This window comes from Salvia splendens, chromosome 18 (genome assembly GCF_004379255.2).
Source record: "Salvia splendens isolate huo1 chromosome 18, SspV2, whole genome shotgun sequence".
Classification (NCBI taxonomy): Eukaryota; Viridiplantae; Streptophyta; class Magnoliopsida; order Lamiales; family Lamiaceae; genus Salvia; species Salvia splendens.
This window is the reverse complement of record NC_056049.1, coordinates 10,688,181-10,710,121: the sequence shown is the minus strand read 5'-3', so window position 1 is coordinate 10,710,121 and position 21,941 is coordinate 10,688,181. Positions and strand designations below refer to the sequence as shown.

The 21,941-nt window shown below is 36.6% G+C and overlaps 2 protein-coding genes and 1 long non-coding RNA gene across 9 annotated transcripts; 1 reads left to right on the top strand and 2 right to left on the bottom strand.

The window, feature by feature from the left end:
* Nucleotides 1-370: 370 nt before the first annotated feature.
* On the bottom strand, nucleotides 371-9,530 carry LOC121777577. 7 transcript variants are annotated; one of them, XR_006045536.1, is made up of 4 exons: nucleotides 9,408-9,530; nucleotides 9,258-9,332; nucleotides 7,781-7,842; nucleotides 371-680 (listed from the first exon to the last, which is right to left on the bottom strand). XR_006045536.1 is itself a non-coding variant. In XM_042174876.1 (3 exons), the coding sequence occupies exons 2-3, from the start codon at nucleotides 5,523-5,525 to the stop codon at nucleotides 646-648; spliced, it is 540 nt and encodes a 179-aa protein (XP_042030810.1). In that variant the 5' UTR covers nucleotides 5,526-6,227; nucleotides 9,258-9,394; the 3' UTR covers nucleotides 489-645. The 7 variants fall into 7 exon arrangements, 3 of the variants coding, with proteins under 3 accessions (XP_042030810.1, XP_042030809.1, XP_042030808.1); XR_006045533.1 differs by lacking the exons at nucleotides 7,781-7,842; nucleotides 9,408-9,530 and adding exons at nucleotides 1,764-2,742; nucleotides 5,021-6,227 and having other exon boundaries at nucleotides 489-1,678; nucleotides 9,258-9,394; XR_006045535.1 differs by lacking the exons at nucleotides 7,781-7,842; nucleotides 9,408-9,530 and adding exons at nucleotides 1,764-2,742; nucleotides 5,021-6,227 and having other exon boundaries at nucleotides 489-680; nucleotides 9,258-9,394.
* LOC121777578 lies at nucleotides 7,851-9,737 on the top strand. The gene is made up of 2 exons (XR_006045537.1): nucleotides 7,851-9,291; nucleotides 9,375-9,737. It is a non-coding gene; the product is annotated as an uncharacterized LOC121777578 (long non-coding RNA).
* Nucleotides 9,738-13,988: 4,251 nt separating this feature from the next.
* Nucleotides 13,989-16,179, bottom strand: LOC121776430 (beta-1,4-mannosyl-glycoprotein 4-beta-N-acetylglucosaminyltransferase-like). Its single transcript, XM_042173606.1, has one exon. It carries the CDS (start codon nucleotides 15,443-15,445, stop codon nucleotides 14,378-14,380), a length of 1,068 nt encoding a protein of 355 aa, XP_042029540.1. The 5' UTR covers nucleotides 15,446-16,179; the 3' UTR covers nucleotides 13,989-14,377.
* Between the last annotated feature and the right edge of the window lie 5,762 nt (nucleotides 16,180-21,941).

Below are 21,941 nucleotides of genomic sequence, written 5' to 3'. Positions count from 1 at the left end.
AACTTGAAAGGTACGTGTTCGACCAAAAAAAATGTGATGCGCCACGAAGAAATCGCTCTACAGCCTAACCTGAGTAACGAAGAAAAGCCGGTGTAAATACTAGATCGAAAGGTGCAGCAGCTTCGGAATAAGTCGATTACTACAGTGAAAGTATTGTGGAAAAACCACGGACAGGAAGAGGCAACATGGGAGCTAGAAAAGTAAATGAAGGAGAAATATCCCGAGCTTTTTGTCTAAATACTTCCTAAATTTCGGGACGAAATTTCTTTTAAGGGGGGTAGAATGTAACAACCCGAACTTTCGTACCTTATTATTATTATTAGCCTAAAGATAAATAATAAGTGATCGTTGTAGTATTCGAAATCTGCCATTTTCATGTATAATAATTGATCTTGGAATTATAAATAATCGTTGCTTCGTTCTCGAATGAATATTTCAAGTAAAAAAAAATAATAATAACACCTAATAAAAATTTATAATGTCCGACATATCTCCGAAGTCCGCTAAATTACTATTATACAAATTTATCAAATCCTTATCTATTACAATTAGAGAAAAGTTCACGCAGCCTGTTCAACGGTCGTGCTCGCACTCCAAGAAAGTCCGGTGCATCATCAGGGAAGACTATGGATGTTATTTGTTTTCCTACACCAAAGCCACGAGCTTAAACTGGGTTTTTCCTATACCAAATTAAATAAATAAGTAAATAAATATATAAATAATAAAATTTAATAAACAAATAAAATACAATAAAAAAAAGAGAAGACGGATTCTGTGTATCACCGACATCCCAAATGAATGTTCCTGCATAAATTGGTTTTGGGTGATAGTGGAAATTATATAAGATCTTGGACTTAATAATGCCAAAATCAAAATATAATGTAGCAATATGGATTTGAAGATTTTCTCAAAGATTTACCTAGGCATTCATTTATGAAGATTCACGTATTATATCAAATAAAATATGATGAGAGATAAGTAGGAATTTGCAAGTGGGTTGTGTGCATTTAATGCATATAATCTTTGAAGATTTCATCACAAGATTTGACGGAGTAGATTATGCCATGTAAACAAAAAAAAGATATCAAATCTCTGCATATGATCTAAACTTATCAAAACATAAGAGATATATGTACAAGATAAGCTTGGCAAAGCATATATGTATATACATAGGAATTAGCATTCCTTCTCCATCGCCCCTCTCAAAACAATAAGAGATCATGTTAAAATCCTTCAACAAATTCAAAGTAGAGACAAGGAGTCAAAGAAAAGTGGAGAGTTCCAGATCAATTATAGGGCCAAGTCCCACAATCCAACAACATATTTTTCCCACCAAATTAAGGTAAACTCCAAGCCTTCTACCTTTCTTTCTTTCTTTCATATATGTACAAGCATGCATATATAAATAGGTAACTAGAATCAGCCTAAGTGAAATTCCCAGCACACATAAGCTTAACATGATTTCACCATCAAGTCTTTTAGTAGTAAGACAATAATTCAAACTCATCGAATTCATAAAACAGATAAACCAAGTTCTACCACTATAGTAAGCACAAGTTAAGAAGTTATCTCAACAATATGAATCTGCCGGATTCCGACAGCAAGTTTCGGCACTCCGTCGTCGATAAAAACCGTTCCATACCCCAAATCAACCACCAAAATCGTAACTTTCACCCATCTACATGTTTCAAACACCAAGAACCTTATATATATGTATAAATTAACAAAGTAAAAGTCTAGAGAGATTAGGATGAATTTCTTACCAACTGGAGGAAGTAAATGGTGGTTGTGGTGTTGTCGGAGAGGAGAGGGGCAGCCGAGGGAGAGAAATAAGGAGTGGGAGAGGAAAGAAGTGATGGAGGGGAGGCTGGGCGACGGAGGCGGATCCGCGGCGGCCGGCGGTGCAAGGCGCGGAGAAGGCCGAAGCCGCCGCCTGTGCATGCACAGCGGCGGCGGCGGCTGACTTTAACGGAGGGGGACGGAGATGGAGATGGAGTCGGAGGAGGAGGCGGCGCTGATGGGGTGGCTGGTCGACGGAAAGAAGAGAGACATTTTCGCCAATTTTTGTGCAATTTGGGGAAGTAGACGGAATTGAGGATCTTCTTCAATTGGGGTTTTGTTTCAATTGGGAAAAAGGAAATGGGAGAAGGGAGTGAAGTGCCGATAGTGGGGAAGGGAGCTATTCCCATTTGTTTGGAGCTATGGTCGAGTTTTGTTGTTTTTCCCCTTTCTTCCCCTTTCTTCCCCGCTTCTTTAACCCTCCCCTAGTGGCGATCAACCGTGTTTTCTATCCTTAGAAAATGCGGTCGTGACAAATAGAGAGAGTAATAAACAGTTACAAATAATATTCATTTATTTTAATAAGAAATTGTCACGCCCGCTTTTTCTAAGGATAGAAAACACGGTTGATCGGACTAGGGGATGATTAAAGAAGCGGGGAAGAAAGGGGAAAAACATACACATTTGACCAAAAATTTAATAACTGGATTAACTTTGAAAACGTCATAATATTATCCTAACAATAATACCATCTCTAAGTAAATAAGGAAGGGAAAATAAACAATTTTCAAACGAGTTAGACTCTCCACGAATAAACAATTCTAAAGAAAAGGACTCTTAGCGGAAGAGTTCAAGACACGGAAAATGTCAAGTATGAAGACACGACAAATCCAACAATTATTAATCATGACAAAACAATCCATGAACTCTGCTCAACATCCTCCACGTCCATCGCCGCTCAATCTGCACATTAAGAAAAACAATATGCAGGGCTGAGTACTTGATGCACTTAGTGGACACATGCCAAAACATAGTTTGTCAAGCCATAATCAAGTGACCTTGGGGTTTTAATTAAAAGAAACCCAAGTACACCAAAAACATACATGACAAGGAACGTGGCCACGAACCAAGTCACTAGACCGGCCAACTCCAAAGAGATAGCACACGATCTACGGGGTGTACACTAGTCCGAGCAGGGTTTGCTCCCCTGTCCTCACTTCCAAACGGATTTTCTCAAGTAAAGTATCGCGTCTTTGAGCTTCCACGATTCTAGCCCTTAGGTCGGGTTCCATCACCAAGGTGGCGATCCTTCCTTCCACTGTCTCGGGTGCTCTCACTACCTCCAATCGCATTTTACTGAACTCTCGTATCAAGTTCTCTTTGTTCGTGAGAAAAGTGGCCAATTGAGGTTGAGACTTTCTACTTAGGGCATCAGCCACTACATTCGCCTTTCCTGTGTGATAGTTTATACTGCAATCATAATCCTTCACCAACCCAAGCCATCTACGCTGGCACATGTTCAAATCCTTTTGTTCAAAGAAGTACCTGAGGCTTTTATGGTCCGTATATATCTCACATCGAACTCCATAAAGATGGTGTCTCCAAATCTTCAAAGCATGTACAACTGCGGCCAACTCCAAGTCATGTGTCGGATAGTTCAACTCATGTGGCCGCAACTGCCTTGATGCATACACAATCACTTTCCCATTCTGCATAAGTACACATCCGAGTCCAACTTTTGATGCATCGGTATACACCACGTAGTTAGTGTCCGGCTCTGGTACGGCGAGAATTGGTGTCGTGGTCAACTTCTCTTTCAATAACTGAAAACTCGCCTTATACTCCGGCGTCCAATTCACTTTGACCCCCTTCTTTAGTTGTTGAGTCATTGGCCTTGCTATCTTAGAAAATCCTTCGATGAATCTCCGATAATATCCCGCCAGTCCTAGAAAACTCCGAATATCATTAGGTGTGGTTGGTGATTTCCATTTCTGTACAGCTTCCACCTTTGCAGGGTCTACTCGAATTCCATCCGCGCTCACTATGTGTCCAAGGAAATTCACTTCCTTAAGCCAAAACTCACACTTACTGAACTTGGCGTAGAGTTTCTCGGCCCTTAATGTCTCCAAGGTAGTCCTCAAATGTTCTTCATGTTCCTTCTCATTCTTTGAGTAGATAAGGACGTCATCTATGAAGACTAAGACAAAGTTGTCCAAGTATGGATGGAACACACGATTCATAAGGTCCATAAATACAGTCGGGGCATTTGTCAATCCGAAAGGCATTACTATAAACTCATAATGGCCGTATCTAGTTCGGAAAGCCATCTTGGGTACATCTTCTCATCGGACTCTCAGTTGATGGTATCCCGATCTCAAATCCATTTTTGAGAATACTCCGGCTCCACGGAGTTGATCAAACAAATCATCTATCCTCGACAGTGGATATTTGTTCTTGAGTGTCAACTTGTTCAACTCTCGATAATCTATGCACATCTTCAATGTTCCATCCTTCTTCTTCACGAAAAACACCGGTGCTCCCCACGGCGACACACTGGGTCTAATGAAACCCAAGTCTAACAACTCTTGTAGTTGTATCTTAAGTTCTTCCAATTCCTTAGGCGCCATACGGTATGGTGCTTTAGATATCGGTGTTGATCCTGACTCCAAATCAATTGTAAACTCCAACTGTCTATCGGGTGGTGGTCCTGGCAAGGCGTTGGGAAAAACATCTGGAAATTCTTTCACTACTGCCACATCCTCTATGCTTCTTTCTTTCTTCTTCTCTCCTATTAGATAGACGAGATACGCTGGGCATCCCTTCCTCGTCATAGTCGTCGCTTGAAGTGCAGAAATTATGGACTTGCGTCGATTCATAGAAATCCCATAAAATATAGTCGGCTCCTTTCCAGGGGTTCGGAAAGAGATCTCCCTCTCTTTGCAGTGAATGGTAACATGATTCTCGGCCAACCAATCCATTTCCAAAATTATATCTACACCCCCCATCGACATAACTTGCAATTTGTGTGCACCTAGCTTAAGTTCTCCCATAGTAAATCCTACATTCGAGCAAATTTGTGAAATATCTATAGTTCCTCCTACGGGTGAAGTCACACTCATTCTCTGTTCAGTTCTATTGATAGGCAGTTCTAAAGTATTCACACATGATGCTGATATAAAAGAATGTGATGCACCCGTATCAAACAAAACAACAATAGGCATGTCGAGGAGCGTGCCCATACCTGCCAAGTTTCCTTGCTCTTGATTCTCTTGCTGGTTCGTCGGTTGTTTCCCTTTTAAAGCATATGACCTCGCCTGAGTGGGAAGTCCTTGATGACGTTGCTGTTGCTGCTGCTGCTGTTGTGGTGCGGGTAAGTATCCCCTCGGCTTGGCTTGCAGTGCCCGCACTTGCGGACGAAACCCTTGATTGTTCTGTCTTGCTCCCACCCCCATAATCTTACTCGGGCATTCTCTAGAGAAGTGACCATTTCCACCACAAGTGTAGCATTTATTGCTCATTTCTTTGCACTCCCCAAAATGGTTCTTAAAGCACTTAGCACACGGGGGGGCTCTAGGCCGGAAGTCACCGCTCTGATAGGGAGCACTCTGTCTACCTCCGTACTGCGGTGTGTTTCTGATGGGTTGCTGCCTCTTGTTATCATATGGAGTCCGATCTCCATCCCATTTCCTCTTATCTCTAAAATTATGTTGTTGAAGTGGCACTGGTGTAGTATTTGCTACTGTCATCTCCTTAGGCAACGCTTCTTCCACATCTAATGAACAAGCCAAAATCTCAGAATATGAAAGTCCTGCGACTTGCCACTGCTACTCTTATTTCGTGCTTGAGACCAACAAGGAACTTTTCTGCCATTTTCTCATCTATATCCACCAACTCAGGAGCATATCGAGTCATTTCACACAGTGCACGATCGTACTCTGTCACCGTCATATTCCCTTGCTTCAAAGTATGTAATTCAACTACCTTTGCTCACCTATAGCTCATGGGAACGTACTTATTGTACATCTCTTCCTTGAATATCTCCCAAGTAAGCGCTTCACGGCGTTCAGGGTTCATTGTCCTTAGCTTGGTATCCCACCAAAAATCTGCGGGCCCGGTTAACTGGAAAGTTACACAAGCGAGGCGTTCCTTGTCGGTGCACTCCATAAAATCAAATATGCGCTCGAGGGCGAGTATCCAAGTCTCTGCCTTAGACGGCTCTCCCAGTCCATCAAACTGTGGGGTTTTGCCTAAAAAAGGTATCAATGTATTGTTTGGGTTGAGGCGGTGGTAGAGGTGGTGGTGGTGGTGGTGGTGGTGGTGGTGGTGGTTGCTCTCCCTCTACATTCTGAGGGTCCACGGGGTCCTCCTCTCCACGTCCACGTCCACGTCCACGTCCACGTCCGCGCCCATGTGCACGCCCAAGTCCACGTCCACGTCTCGGTGGCATTCTGATTCAAAACGCATAGATTAATATGATCGCTCCAATTGTTAATCACTATATTCTCGTATCAAGACTTCTCACGCAACCTTTCATATATAACGATTATAGAATACGTATAATAAAACAAGCTACGTATGCGCATGTAACACTAACTATCATCACTCAAACTTCCATTCACACCTTCCGAACGTTTATACTTATTATTTTTCTTTTATCCTTTCGGTTTTAGAGATTTACTGTGGTTAGTTGTTCCACGTTCATTTAATTTGCTCGGAGAAGCAATAATTTAGTTGCTACAAACAATTAGAATCGATGATGTAAGTTCATCCCAAAACAGTCCGCAATCACACAAGGAATTCATAATATCATACTTCAGTATCTATGAGTCATGACTCAAATCATCAGATAAAGGCCACATAATCAAGCATTCACAAACAATTATCACTAGACGTCTCAACACATAACAACATCATGTTCCTCAAAATCTCAATAGGAAAAGAACTAGCATGCTTTCACTAAAAGTTCAAATATTTCCAAAAAATTTCACAAGTTTCCACAACATAAATTTTTTTTCCGCCAATAATTCCATCATGCACAACTAATCATTTCCATTCCCAAAATATTTACCTCAAAATCACTTACAAAAATTTTGGTTACCTCTTTTCAGGTTGAGCGCGATGGTCGGATGTTGAGCCTTTGACACTTTTAATTTTTTTTATTTATTTAATTATTTTGATCTAGGGATACTAATCTAGATCAAGAAGGAAAGAAGACTCTTGGGTCCAGAGCGGAAAGAAAGTCGCTCAGATACCACTCTGTCACGCCCGCATTTTCTAAGGATAGAAAACACAGTTGATCGCGACTAGGGGAGGATTAAAGAAGCGGGGAAGAAAGGGGAAAAACATACACATTTGACCAAAAATTTAATAACTGGATTAACTTTGAAAACGTCATAATATTATCCTAACAATAATACCAACTCTAAGTAAATAAAGAAGGGAAAATAAACAATTTTCAAACGAGTTAGACTCTCCACGAATAAACAATTCTAAAGAAAAGGACTCTGAGCGGAAGCGTTCAAGACACGGAAAATGTCAAGTATGAAGACACGACAAATCCAACAATTATTAATCATGACAAAACAATCCATGAACTCTGCTCAACATCCTCCACGTCCATCGCCGCTCAATCTGCACATTAAGAAAAACAATATGCAGGGCTGAGTACACCAAAAACATATATTTCACAAGTTCGGTTGGCCAACCATTTTCCATCCACATTCACCATCACCATATCTGAACATACATGACAAGGAATGTGGCCACGAACCAAGTCACTAGACATGCCAACTCCAAAGAGATAGCACACGATCTACGGGGTGTACACTAGTCCGAGCAGGGTTTGCGGCCCTACTGGGACCCGAATTCGATTAAACATACATGGCATAGCCACTTCAGATAGGTTCATTCAAAAACAAAACATGGCAAGACAAACACTTTCCACCTCCTTTCACATAAAAATATATTTAGGACATTGTCCTTATTTAAAAAGAAAGCCCACCTCAAACGTTTACTCCTCAATCACTTTCTGTTCTCACCGCAAACAACATGCACAAGCTCACCCTTTTCGAAATAACATGATATGCAAAAATCAGACTTTACAAATAAATAAATTTAACAATGCATGAATCCTCCATTCATTCATTCATCCTTTCTACCACAAACTTCATATAATCAAACTAAACAACATCAACAAAATGGGCAGAGAACTAAACATTCATCATTTATGCCATTTTTAAAAAGAAAGTAACCATTTTTAATTGAACGAAACTTACTATTTATTCCATCATAAATTTGTTCTATTTAGTCTCATTTATTTTAAAACTAGCCATCTATCACATTAATATATTTAAGCCTAAGGAAAAAGTCAAACCAAAATATACACCATCACAGTACACGTCTATACACCTAATCCAAGTGAATGGAGAATTCACCTAGGACTTTTTACAAACAGATGATGTGCATCTATTCCATCACAAGATAAGACACCTAACTAATTATATGAATGCACAGGTATTTTGCTCCAACTTACGAATAAATAAAATGGCCCAAATGCATACAACAAAGATTAAAAAATAAGTACATAGTCACCCTCGTCTCCCTAACATCTCTCTCTTTTTTTTTATCTCAAAAAGAACACATCAGTTTTATTAAAACTCCCAGCCTGCCAACGTACGTACATATACTATAATCCCACGCCCAACACAAAATAGCAAACTCTTTCTCTCTCTACTTCTCAAGTTGCTCAAAACAGAGAAAATAAAAAGCAAAACATAAACTCCAAAGCCAACACAGAATGGATACATAATAGCAATTAAAATAATTGAACATAAATACTCCTACACTACACACGTCTACTTCCTACCCCTCATAGAATGAAAAGACAACAATTTAAAAAGAGGATTGAACATGATTACTCCCAAACCTCACACGTAAACTCCCCAACTTCATTTTTTTAGTCAAGCATTACAACTTAAACACGTAAACAAAGAAACTATTACTCATATTCCATACTCTTCTTCCTCTCTGTCCTATCACACTCTGAAACACATATATCGGCTATACCTCTCTCTCTAGTTCTCAATATTTTCGTCCAAAATCACAAATAGGAGATACCCAACTCTCTCTTCTAAACTCACGTCTCTATTCTTTTTCCCAAAACAAATTCTTTCTCTCACAAAACAGCAATAGTAGAAAAAGACTCCCATCTCCCTTGTTTCAGAATTTAAATCTTTCATTAAAATTTCCAGTTGTTCGTTTCAAATATTCATGGGCAGACAGAGAAATTTAAGAATTGGAATTGGAGTTGGAGAAAAACACAAAAGGCACATTCTAAGCATTAAAGATCGAAGCTTTAGGAGGGAGCATCATTCAATAGTTCCAAGAATTTCAAAAGGGATTTATATCTCGTGTGTGCTTATGTGAAACTAAATCATGGAATGAGATGCAGAGGATTCAGAAAAAAATAGTGGATATACCTTCACGGAAGAAGCAGAACTTGCAGAAGAGAAGGTATTGAAAAAGATCACTACTCTCTGGGTTTCTCCTCCACACTGATTTCGAAAATTTTGATTATGGAATAGAACAATATGCAGATTTTTGAACTCAATGGGAGAAGAAGAAATTACCTTCAATGAAGGGAAGAAAAGCTGCAGGAATGACGGTTTGTTGAGATTGTGGGAGGAGATGTATAAATGGAGTTAATAGAGAGTATTTGGTTGGAGATTTTTAAGGTGAGAATGAGATATGGAGAAAACTGAATAGAAGTGGGATTGAGAGAAATTTATTTGACTAAAATTTGACTGCACGAGGAGTAGAATAATTACTTATTATTTTGGCTTCTCAAAAATTGGTCAACTAAAAAGAAATAAAGGCTAGAACAATAGAGATAAATTATAGGCTCAAATATATATAATTTTAGTACATTGATTAAATTGTGGTGTTTTATTATTTTTGTACTTTGGTGTTATTCCAAGCACATTGTAAATGAACGCCCAAATTTTCCCATCGACGACTCTCACGTCAATCTCGTCGACAACTTACACCACACAATTAATAAACAATAACTCAAGCATTCACTATTTCCATTCACAACCAATCGAAACAAACACGGTATTTTATTCAAGGTCTATCACTCGCTCGTTCCCAAAACAAAAAATCTTAACTTAAAAAGATAGAAAAAAAAGCGGGTATTACAGAAATTGTTATAATGTTATCCACATTTATGGGTGAAATAAATATAGAAATAAAGGCCTTAATATATCGAAAATATCAAATTTTTGGTGTATCATGATTTTCATTTTAGAATGATACATTTTATAAATAGTTTGGGACGAGCCGAAACTGAAGAGTTTGAATAAAATGGGACGGATGGAGTAAAGTTGACATGAAAAATGAATCCTAGGAATATGAATCCTGAGAATATGATTCCGAATCACTTTACTTTTCTGTGCTTGGATAAACATCGACATCTTAAATTTTGTTTTTAAATTAAAACACTAAATTAAATAGAAAAAACTAAAGTTAAGATTTGCAACAAAAAATAATAAACTAATTTCATCCTAATAGATTACTTATTCCGTATTAAAAATATCAATGAAAGTTATTATGATTTTGAACTTTATTACTAAATACGCTAAATTACGTGGCAATTATTAAATTTTTAATAATAGTAATAGTAATATAATCAATAATTTAGAATTTATATCAAGATTTTATCAATAACCTAATTAGAAAAATGATAATGATTTAGAATTTATATCAAGATTTATAATCGAATCAATTTGGTGTTGAGTACAAATTTAAATAACAAACACTAAATAAATTAATTAAAATAAAAGATATACAAATGTCCAATTATGTGTTTACAAGTTTGGGCTCCACAAAATAAATAAATTAAAAGGAGTTTGGGCTCCAAATGAATTAAATTAAGTAATTAACTTTGTAGTCAAGCTGAGCCCAAAGAAATGGAATTGTTTCGTCAAGTTGATCTCCAATATGAAATCTTGGTCCAAAAATAAGTTAATCAATTACCATAATGAAACCTTTAATTCCAATATAAATTCTGCAATTACCACACAATTTATTCATTCACTACCCTAATCTAATCTGCTCAAAAAGGGAGACGCATACATCCTTCTACCTGCTTTCTCCATTCGACCCTTGTCTAATTTCCAAGTTTTTATAATCAACTCTTCTTTTCTCAGAAACCAAATACTACACTTACCAAGCTCTCCATTTGTTCAGCAGCCATATATACTTTTTTTTATATGAGAATACAATATCCCCAATATCCTAGTACTATTATTTATTTAATATTAAATTATTATATCTTTTTCATATTTTTTACTTTAGGATATTATATTCGATTTACTATATTTTGGTAGGATATTTATTAATATCCCTACATATTATAAATATATATAATTAATAGATCTTCATATTATTCAATCAATCAATATCCCAGTAATTTATTTTTTGCTCAAAACCCTAGTTGGGCGATAATTGGCTGCTCGACTGGATTCTCCCCGCAAACGAACCAATCTCGTATCAGTTTTCTTCTCCCTCCCAACACCAACTTCCCATCTTTCCCTTTTACCATACAAATTCCATAATCTCTAAATCTTTAATCCAATTCAACAATGCCCCAAACTCAACCAATAACCAAATTTAAAGAAATCCAACTTTTAGATTGGTTAACTTGATTCTGATTTTGGACTAAGAGTAGTTTATTGATTCCTATAACTTGCGAAACTTCCACTCTCTTTGGCAGCTTGTGGTTTATGTTGGGAGCTGTATTTCCAGCTTGTCAAATACGATTTTATGCCGTCCCTCATACAAATCAGCGAACGTCACGTGCACTAGCGCCACGCCGGATTTCGTCACATTCAACTCAAGCCAAGCCAAGTCTTGCGAACAAGTCAAGATCATAACCATTGATCTCAAATACGTAGGCGAAAAAGCTAGCGCCGACTACTACCTAATATGGAAAGAAGATTGGTTTAATATTCTCATAGTACTCGCGCTGGCTTTTTTGCCTATGTATTCGAGATTGATGGTTCCGATCTTGACTTTTTGGCAGGCTTGGCTTGCTTCAGTTGGATATGACGACATCTGACTTGGTGTCGGTGCCCGTGACGTTGTTGATGGACAGCTTACCCAACAAGCAATTAGGCATAAAGCCTAGTATCACACTCGTGCGTTGCAAGACTAAGATACTTTCAAACATTGATTTAAGGTTATAAAATAATTTAATGTAAAGCCTCGACACGTCACGACATTAATGAGATATAGAATATGCTTATAGGTTTGATAAAAGCTCGTAAGATTATGTATAAAATTAATATTTTACAAAATGTTGGATAGATTTGAAGTAAAAGATTGTGATCAATTTTTTGATTAAATCTTATAATATCGATATTTGATTACTGAAACAAATTTTTTATTTGCAGTTATATATTATTATGATCTATCAGACTAATTATCGAGTTGAGTCCACCTAATCAAATTGCATATCCTAAAACTCAGTTTTATCTTCGTAATGGTTGTTTTAAAAATATCAAATTGTTGTTTGTAGTTTTTTCAAATATTAAGATGTTAATATCCTGTAATTTTAGAGAGTGTGATGTATGAGTCAAATTTAAGTAAACAAAGATTTCATACATTTCGGTTAATATCTTTGGTTCAAGTCGGCTTGCGGATTATACTGATTGTAGACCCTTTTTTTTAATAATTATTATTATTAATAATATTATTTTTGTAGACCATCTATATTTCTACAATGCAGGTTGAGTTCTTATTTTTCCCTTACACTTGTTATGGATTTCATAACAGTTTTCTTTAAAAATTTTATTATGTATGGAACCTTGATTTTTCCCTTACTAAATTAATAGTATGTTACTTTTAAATTCTTTTTATTTTAGTATATAAATTGCAATTACATAATTTATCAATTTTTAAAAATCACGTACTTTAAAAGTAGAAAAACTTATAATTAAAATAAAATTTCTTTTATAAATTCGCAATCATAAATATTATGATCATGTGATATATAAAAATGAAAAAAATTACTCTATCCGACCCTATTTTTAGTCCAATTGGTGTTGGGCATATGTTTTAAGAAAAATAAGAAAAGTGAGTTTAAAAAGTTAGTGGATCGTGAGTCTCATTTTATGTAGGTTTTCTTATCATTTATATAGTAAAAAGTGAAAGTGGACAACAAATGAGGACGGAAGGAAAGAGTATCTACTTAACAAAATGAAATTTGAAAAACAAATATTACTAATACCTCAATTCATAATCTATTAAAGTTTATTAATCGTTCAAGATATTAGACATATAAATGTACAATTTAAAAAATAATAAAAATCGCAATTTAGAAAAGAGCAATTTATAAACAATTTTATTTTGATTGAAATTATTTGTTGAATAAAAATTAGTAATTGTATTTAAATTTGAAAAAGCAAGTCTCGGTTTTTTAAGTTCCATTTTCGATTTTTCGGTTTCGGTTTTTCAGGTTCGGTTTGGATTTTGAACTAAATTCGGTTTTTCGGTTTTGGCAAAAACCGAACCAAAACCCGAATGCACACCCCTACTATTAGGTATTCTTTTTGTTTCGATCAAGTTGATTCCGTTTTTGGACCATGACATTTTTAGGGGATGTTATACATAATTGTCATGTTCGGTTTAAGAGTTTAAATAGTATTGAGATACAATATGAGATAAAATAATATGGGCCTTGTCTAGGACTATATTAGTAATGACTTTATCTTGTTTTTTGGTTACTAGATGATACGATTATTTTAGTAATGTGTTTGCTTGATGAGATTAATATTGTTTCTAGTTTATAAAGTATAAAAATAGCAAGTTTAATTAATAGATTGACTAATGATATATAAGTATTTGATAAAAGGGGAACACTAGTGTTCTTTCATCCTTAGAGTCACAGCATCCTTCTAACCATATGCTGCCACGTGACACTTATAAGCAACATAACAACGTTATAAAACAACAAGATTAGTAGATGACATTAATAGATTTTCGTGGATTGCGTAAAAGACTATTTATGTTGCATTAAATGCAGTTTATTTTGCATAAAAGTCTTTTATTGTACCAAAGAAAAACGACATCCATTAGCCCAAAAATATGCATATAAAATCATTTGTACAAACAAAAATAGAGAGAGAAATATATGTACGCCTGCCTCTATGGTGAGAGAAAGATGTGGCTTTTAGTGAAAAGTTGAAATTTCTGTTTCTTCTCTGCGCACAGAAACAGAAAGTTGTTTACTCCCTTCTCATATCCAAGAACGTGAGGGAGTGGCGGAGGAAGATAAAAAGATAGGTGCGACTAATTTTGTAGGAGGGGTAAAGGTAAGATGGGTTGTCATGGGATAAACATCAATCACTGGGGAGTTAGTGGGTATGAACATACACATTGCCAAAGCCAGCAAACAAAGCGAGCAAGCGAGACACAGAGAGTGCATCTTTCAATTCGAACCAAAAACCGAATGTGTCTAGCTCTCGTATGAAGATCACCTACATACACTAGTCTCCCTTGCCCATTGCCTAATCATAGCAAGAATCGAAGCTCACCGCCCTCAGCCACTCTCCCTTATGCAGTTCCCGGGTAGAAGGTACTTGTATTCGTCCACATTCTCCAGCAGGAACGAGGGCAGATGAACAGCCGAGTGAGAGTGAGGAATCGGGCCCATCTTCCCGATGATGTCTCTAAATGTGTACTCCTCCGGTATCATATCATACAAATCAGCCCCTTTGCAGATCACTTCTTGAATCCTCTTCGGGCTCAGGTAGTGAGCGAATCTCACTCGATCCGTGTGGCTATACGCCTTCATCTTGAAGATGAAGTCGCTTATGTAACGAAAGCAGAAGCTACAGTGCCAGCCAGAGTCCGCCAAGAGGTAGTCCGTCTGGCGGTAATGAGCATACCTCGTCTTCCCCCTTTGGTACCTGTGGACCGAGGCCCTCCAGCTTCGGAGATCATACAAGAACTCAAACGAGTAGAGGTAGTTCTTCAGCTGGAGGTGAAGAACCGGAGGGATGTTATCACACCATCTCAGTAGATCAATGGTGTGCCGGCTAGGGATCTCATCAACATCCGACATGACAAGGAGGTCGTCATCCTCTATCCCAGCGATCCTCAGCAGCTGGTCGAGGGCCAGCCTCTGGTACGCCTCCTCAACGAAGGGGTTCTCGCCTCGCCTGAACCGCCCACCAATCGTCCCATAGGTCAGCCTAGGCTCAACGAATTTGAACTTGTCTCGGTTTAAGGCAAAGTTGAGGGGCTTTGGGAGGGCAGTGAAGGTGGAGTTGGCCTCAAGGAGCACAAACTGCGAGATGTAAGGATACATCTCGTTCCAGCGGATCTTGAGCATGTCGACCTCGTTGCTGAAGAGGACAGCGTCATAGACGCGCCTAGGGAAGTCCCGGAGCCCCCACCCGTGAAGCCTGCAGAGAGTCTCCATCGACACATTCTCATGGTAGTAATGAGTTAGCGTTATGAAGGGCTTCGGAGGGGACTCCCACAATGGCCGGAGGAAATAGGTTATCTTCTGGCCGTGGAGGTATATGCCCGAGGGAATGACTAAACATAGGAAGAGCAACGCCCTCAAATCGAGCCCTAGGAACGACCATCGGACTCTCCACATCTTTAACAATGCTTGCTTCAGTTGGAACCAAGAATTATATTTCACATAAAATCACAATGGACACAACAATTGTGCTATTTTTCTTATCAACATGAACTATTTTGGATTCTGCTCAATATTAAAAATCAACAACCAAACAAAGCATCCATATTTATAATTATTGCATAACACAGTTGCTTAACTGTTAACAATATGAACTAGCATTGGATTCTTCTCAATCTCAACAAAGCAAACATAGAGTTTCTGTTTATAAAAAAGGCTCAATCTTGATATTGCACTCACATTTGCTTATACAATATGAAGTGGCTCTAGAAATGGCTCTTCCTTCCTCCTCCGCGATTGCATACACATCAAAAGTCGTGATCATAAATAAGCGGAGGAAAGAGGAGAGAAAGAAAAAGATTATGAATTTTTTTAGACTCCTCCAAAAAGAAAAAGACAAAATTGGGAGAGAAAAACAGGGGAAATTTGATGTTCCTCCTCGAGAATGGGTTGGTTTTTATCTCACCACTTTCCTCTTTCTTCCTCTCTCTCTCAAAAAGAGTGACCTTTTTGCAATTTTTCCTAGGATGAAGAAAGTGTGCAATTAAATTGGGAGAAAATGGCGTTAGTGGAAATGAAATCAGAAATGGACAAATCGCAGTGGAAAATTGGAGTTTGTGGAAATGAAATCAGAAATGGACAAATCGCAGTGGAAAATTGTAGTGGAAGGGTAGAAATCGGGAAAAGGGAGGAAATGAAGAATTGTAATGTAGAGACTGCATGCCTTTTTTTTTTAGTTAACCTGCTCTAAATAAATGCACTTTTAGTAGTTTTTTTTAATTTTATTTTAAATTTCTTAAATTTAAATGTACCAGTGTAGTCATAAGAAGACTTAATACGCATATTTAAATTAAAAATAATTTAGAGAGAACTAAAAAATATTGAAAATTTATATGCAAGTAGCAAATATCGATTTCGTTTAGTATATTGTCTTTGGATGAAATGGGATTAAAATATGAATGCAGTTCAAAATAAAAAAAATGGATAAAGTTATACTTATGTCTCATTCTGAGCAGCTAAATGCGAAATTCTTTCAGATAAAAATTGGATATTTTTCTGAAGATTAGGCGTGTATTTAATTCGAGTTAGTACTTATGTATATTTGTTATAATCATTACGTGTACGTATATAGGGATGATGTCAGTCCACTTTTCAACTTGTGAGCTGGTCTAAATAGGCTACTAAATTTAAAAGATTAGGATTAGAAATTTTTAATCCGATAAAATCACAAACAAATTAGCTCGCAAATCAAGTAGGCCAGACCCGAAATCCGATGAACTAGTCCGATGAGTTGCGCCTAGATACAACTATTGTCTATTAATATTTATTAATGTTTGACACATAATACGATATTCCATCAATTATTTTTATAATATAAATAACTATAAAAAAACTTCAATTTATACTCCTGTCCAATAAGATTATGCATTTTTTTCTTTTTAGTCAATCTCAAAGAGTATGCACTTTTTAATTTTAAAAACTATTTTATCTCTAATTAGGTGAGACTCATTATCTATAAACAATACTTTAATTACTTTTTCTTTCTATCTCTCTCTTACTTTACTAACTATGTATTAAAACTCGTGTCCAACCAAACATGCATACTCTTATGGGACGGATGGGGTATTTAATAAAAGTGTGGTATAACAATGAATGAATAAATGGTGAGATATGTACTTCTTATTAAATTAAATACGAGATCTCGATGATTATTTATTTCTTAATAATTGCAAGTGACTTTAAGTTTACGGTGTTCGTCATACGCAATTTTCACTCGTCAATAAGTACAGATATTTCTACATATATAAATATATTATTTTCTTTCTTCACTTAATATTCAAAATAATATCTTCTAAAATATCATGCTATTTTTCAAGTATGCCAACTATTATGGGGGAGTAATAATGTCTTCTCTACAAATTATGATACTTGCTAGTCACGCATGTATCTAAAAATTCTAAATCTCTATTTTATGCGGATAAAATGGAATAAATCAACCAAGATTCAATAAAAGTGAGACATCTGTTTGCATGACCTCCCAAGGATTTTGGAGCTATTCTATTTGTATTATTTGAAAAGGTAAAAGTCACTAAATATTAGGTGAAACGAAGTCCATAAAATGTGACGAATGTTGAGGATCAAATTCTTAACCATTTGAACAAAAAGGGCTGCACATATAATTTTATAACCGCTCTATGATCCCCACTGGTATTTAGATCAAATCGTCACTCTATTTTATTTTATTTTATTTTATTTTACTCTTAGTCACTGACACATAAATTATTTTCACCAAAGGGTCACTGACACATAAATTATTCTATTCTATTCTATTTTATTTTATTTTAAGATCGAACGTATATTATTTTCGAACTAAAAAATATATTTATACTAGTTTATTTTGTTTACAAAATCAAATTTAAAAGCAATCTTGGACCGAATTAAATGACACATCGAATAAGTAATTTAATAATTGAGTGTCTTTTCATTTTAAATTAGGTATCATGTTTGCTCAACAAAACGATCATCTTAAGCCTATATGCTATATCCAGTCCAATAGAGTTCACCTATAAATTAACTTACCAAGTCTATTCTTTGGTGGAGACAATTAATGGAAAAAGACAAGAAATTGTATAAAAAATATATACTTCACAAATTATTTTTTTTTTCTCAAATGGGCAATGTGAAGCAATAATGATTGAATGAATTTCAAAAGAATAGCACAATAGCCCAAGCAGCAAGCAATATTTACAACACTATATATGAGTTTAAGGGAATGTTATATCTACAAATATCATTTTACATTTCCAAAACTTTCTAATATATAAATAAGAACTTAAGTTGATTAGCCCACTAACCAAATTGGAGTACATACTTATATTTATGAAATAGCTCGTTTTACCTACATAAATCAGCCATTAATCAACAAAACGCCCAATTTGATGCTAATACACCCAATTTGCTCACTTCCTAGTTAAATTTAACATTATACAATGTAGAACATTACATTTTCTAGGGATATACATTAGTATCAAACAAGCTAGAATCGCGACACATTAATTGATTGCTATATTAAGAAAAAGGCATCTTATTATCATTCACTATAACTATAGTATAATAATATTGACTGTCCGTCCAATCCCAAATTACAAGTAATTTGGGCTTTATCTCTTTAATTAATTATTTCTCGTGTTTAAAATATAAATATCCATTAATTAATTTAAGTCTGCTATTTGACTTTAATTAATTAATATTTTTTTCCAAGAGTTGTACAGTTCAATATCTTTATTTATTATTCTAGAATAAATTCCAACTTGCCGGGTTTCTGAATAATAGGCTTGTCGAAACGCGTAGCGGGTATCGGGTATAGGGTTTCTGAATAATAGGCTTGTCGAAACGCGTAGCGGGTATCGGGTATACCCGAATACCCAAATAAATACCCGATTAGAATTATAGAGTAGAATATATCCTATATTTATACTACACAAGTCCTCTATCATTTATCGCACACGATTCATTGCAATAACAATATTAACACCTCTAGACATTGATCACCACTATCCAAGATACTAGGATTCTTGGATTGCAAAAATTCGCACCATTTAGTAAATCAAAGTAGTGCATAATCAATATCGTATGCTCAATGTTATGTAGACAATGATTAAGAAATAACAATCACTGAGACATCGTCTTTCAGTAAATAGCAAGAAAGACTTATCTCAACTGTTAGATCCTTCAGTGCTATACCACACCGGTGTCGTTTATTTCATAAGGTAAGGAAACATGCGGACTGACACTGCAACCTTTCACGATAAGTAGCCAAAGCCTATCTAGGTTGTGAAATTCTATTTCTCTTCTACAAAAGACCGACTGCATCACCTTCTGCGTCGTTCACGACCAGTCTACTATGCAAAATAATTAGACTTGTTTGCTTCTTATACATTTAAATGTTTGGAAAACATCTTAAAAATGTATAAGCAAACACCAATGCGATAACAATACTTCTTCTCGCCTTGGGTTAAAAGTGGATTGTAGAGTTTATTGTATACAAGCAATTCTATCCGTGCAACATGCTCGAAATATGTTTTTTCAGTATACCAATCCTAATACTCTATTCCACTAACTTTTTCCACCCACTTTTCTAAACATTTCTTAAAACCAATGCCGCCAAGAAATGGGACTCCTATGGTGGAAGGAAGGAATATTATTTGTTCTCATAATTAGGTAAACAAGTGGACGTGGCGTTTCTCGTATAAATGCACAAGCTGACTGTACAAAGGGATGTACGCTCGAAGCATCTTTTAGTATATAAACCCCATCACATAACTCTATATAAAAAGATATTAGAAAGGAGATTTAATGTGAATTAACTCATAATTTCGTGCTCCCCTCTGGGAGAAGGCGCAAGCAATCAATGATGCTTTAGAGAATCTGCTCGATAATTCTAAACCGTAAGAATTCATATATATTAGGGTTTAGATTTCCTTAAACATGAATTTATGTGCGTTCTACCATTCAATTGATTGTTTAACATGCAAGTAATGTTGATTGGAATGACTGTGATACAAAGATACACTAACCGGGCATAATACAACCTAATGAAGAATGAAAAATTAAATTGAAATAAACTGAATTGAAAATACAATAATCGAAACTGTAAACTGTAGATATAATTTGTAAGCCGAGTCGAGGAGTCTTCTTTCCGCAAGACGAGATACGCCCCGGTAGTGCTCTCGGATTGGCGAGTCGTCCCTAAAGATAAAACGGATTCGTCTTGTTCTTTGCAGCACCGCAAACATAACAAGCTCCTGTGAACTGGATCATGGCGAGGGCAGAGTTTCGACGGAAGATTATGCAGAGAGAGGGAGAGAGCTTTGCAATGCTATGCTTGGTGTAGTGTGTAGTATGCAATACATGGAGTGACTGCCTATTTATAGGCCAAGTCCACCTATTGGGCATTGATGGAGTCAACGGCCATTATGTGTGCCATGATGGCTTGACTGTAACCTCCGGGGGTTACAAGCCGTTACGGGAGCTAGAGAGACATGATGCATCTGGACACGCTACACGACGAGATTCATCGTGGACCTTTTGGCACACGATCCGTCGGGGTCCATCGGGGACCTTTTGTCACCCGCTATGCGTCGGGGTCCATCTTGGACCGTTTGGGACCCGCTATATGTCGGGGTCAGCCGTTGACCTTTTGGCACCCGTTGTGCGTCGGGCACGGGACACAGTGCACTGAGCACGGCTCGCCGCTCGTGACGAGGCAGCGTGCACGCGTGGGCTCTACTGCCCATCTTAGTCCACTATAATTATTACACGCAATAATTCATCTTATTAAATACATGTTTAATAAGGTTCTCTCCACCAATGTGAGATAATTAATTCTTTTAATTAATCCTTTGGTTTTATCTCATAGCTCCTTTATAGCGCTTACAGTTGTGACAAACTTTATTTCATAATTTTTCACACACCGGGAATCGGTTTGGAGAAAATGAATATACCACGGCCATCTAATCCGAAAGTAGATCGTCGCTATTGCATTTAATTTTATGAAATTAAATGTCTCGTCACATTTATTATTGGTCAAAGTCCATTGACCAAATACGATTCCAACAAGTAATTGATCTCATAATCAGTTTAATAGATTTGTATGCATGATTTATTGTTTATGCTTGTCTTCCACTGTGCAAGGGTGACATACTTGGATTTTGCATGGTTTTAGAGAGTAGTCTAGGAAAATTTTGATTATATTTTGTCTTTGTTTGACATGATTATGGCTACATTTCTATATTTTGGTATTTTGACATGTTTGTTGAAATATGATTAAAAAAAATTAGAAAAAGGTACAAAATATGTAGACATGCAACCACCTTAGTTCGAGGCAATTTTGCTGGGGATTTTGAAGTCCAATCAGACGTCAATGCACATCATTCTCTTCGACTTTGAAAGAACTTCGAGTGGGTACCTCATACGCCTCAATCGAAGTTCAGTAGATGAAGTTATGACCGTTATACGAACACTGCGTTGTCCAGAAAATTCAACCCAGCCGGGTGAATTATTGCCATGTTAATTACACCCGGCCGGGTAAAAATGATACAACGTTGGACTTCCAGTATAGGGTCAAAAAGCTTCACCCAGCCGGGTGATTTTTACCTTTATAAATTCACGCGGTCGGTACTTTATTTTGGCGAGTTAATTTTGCTAGAACACGATTTTTGAAAGAAGAAAAGGGCTAGGTTTGTAGAGTCTTCGGATCTATTAACCACCTACCGCCTACCACACTATCAAACATTTTCTTTAACCTTAACATTTAACCAAAAGCAATAAATATCATAAACATTTATGTACATATGAATATGTCTAGTATTTGCTCGGGATTTCCACTGTATACAACCCCTTGGTCCCTTTTATTTATTGACCTTTCCACGAAGGCCCCTCTTTGTATTGACTT

Coding starts and splice junctions, on each gene's coding strand:
- LOC121777577 (XM_042174874.1), bottom strand. CDS start 5,525: ATGACAGTAGCAAATACTACACCAGTGCCACTTCAACAACATAATTTT.
- LOC121776430 (XM_042173606.1), bottom strand. CDS start 15,445: ATGTGGAGAGTCCGATGGTCGTTCCTAGGGCTCGATTTGAGGGCGTTG.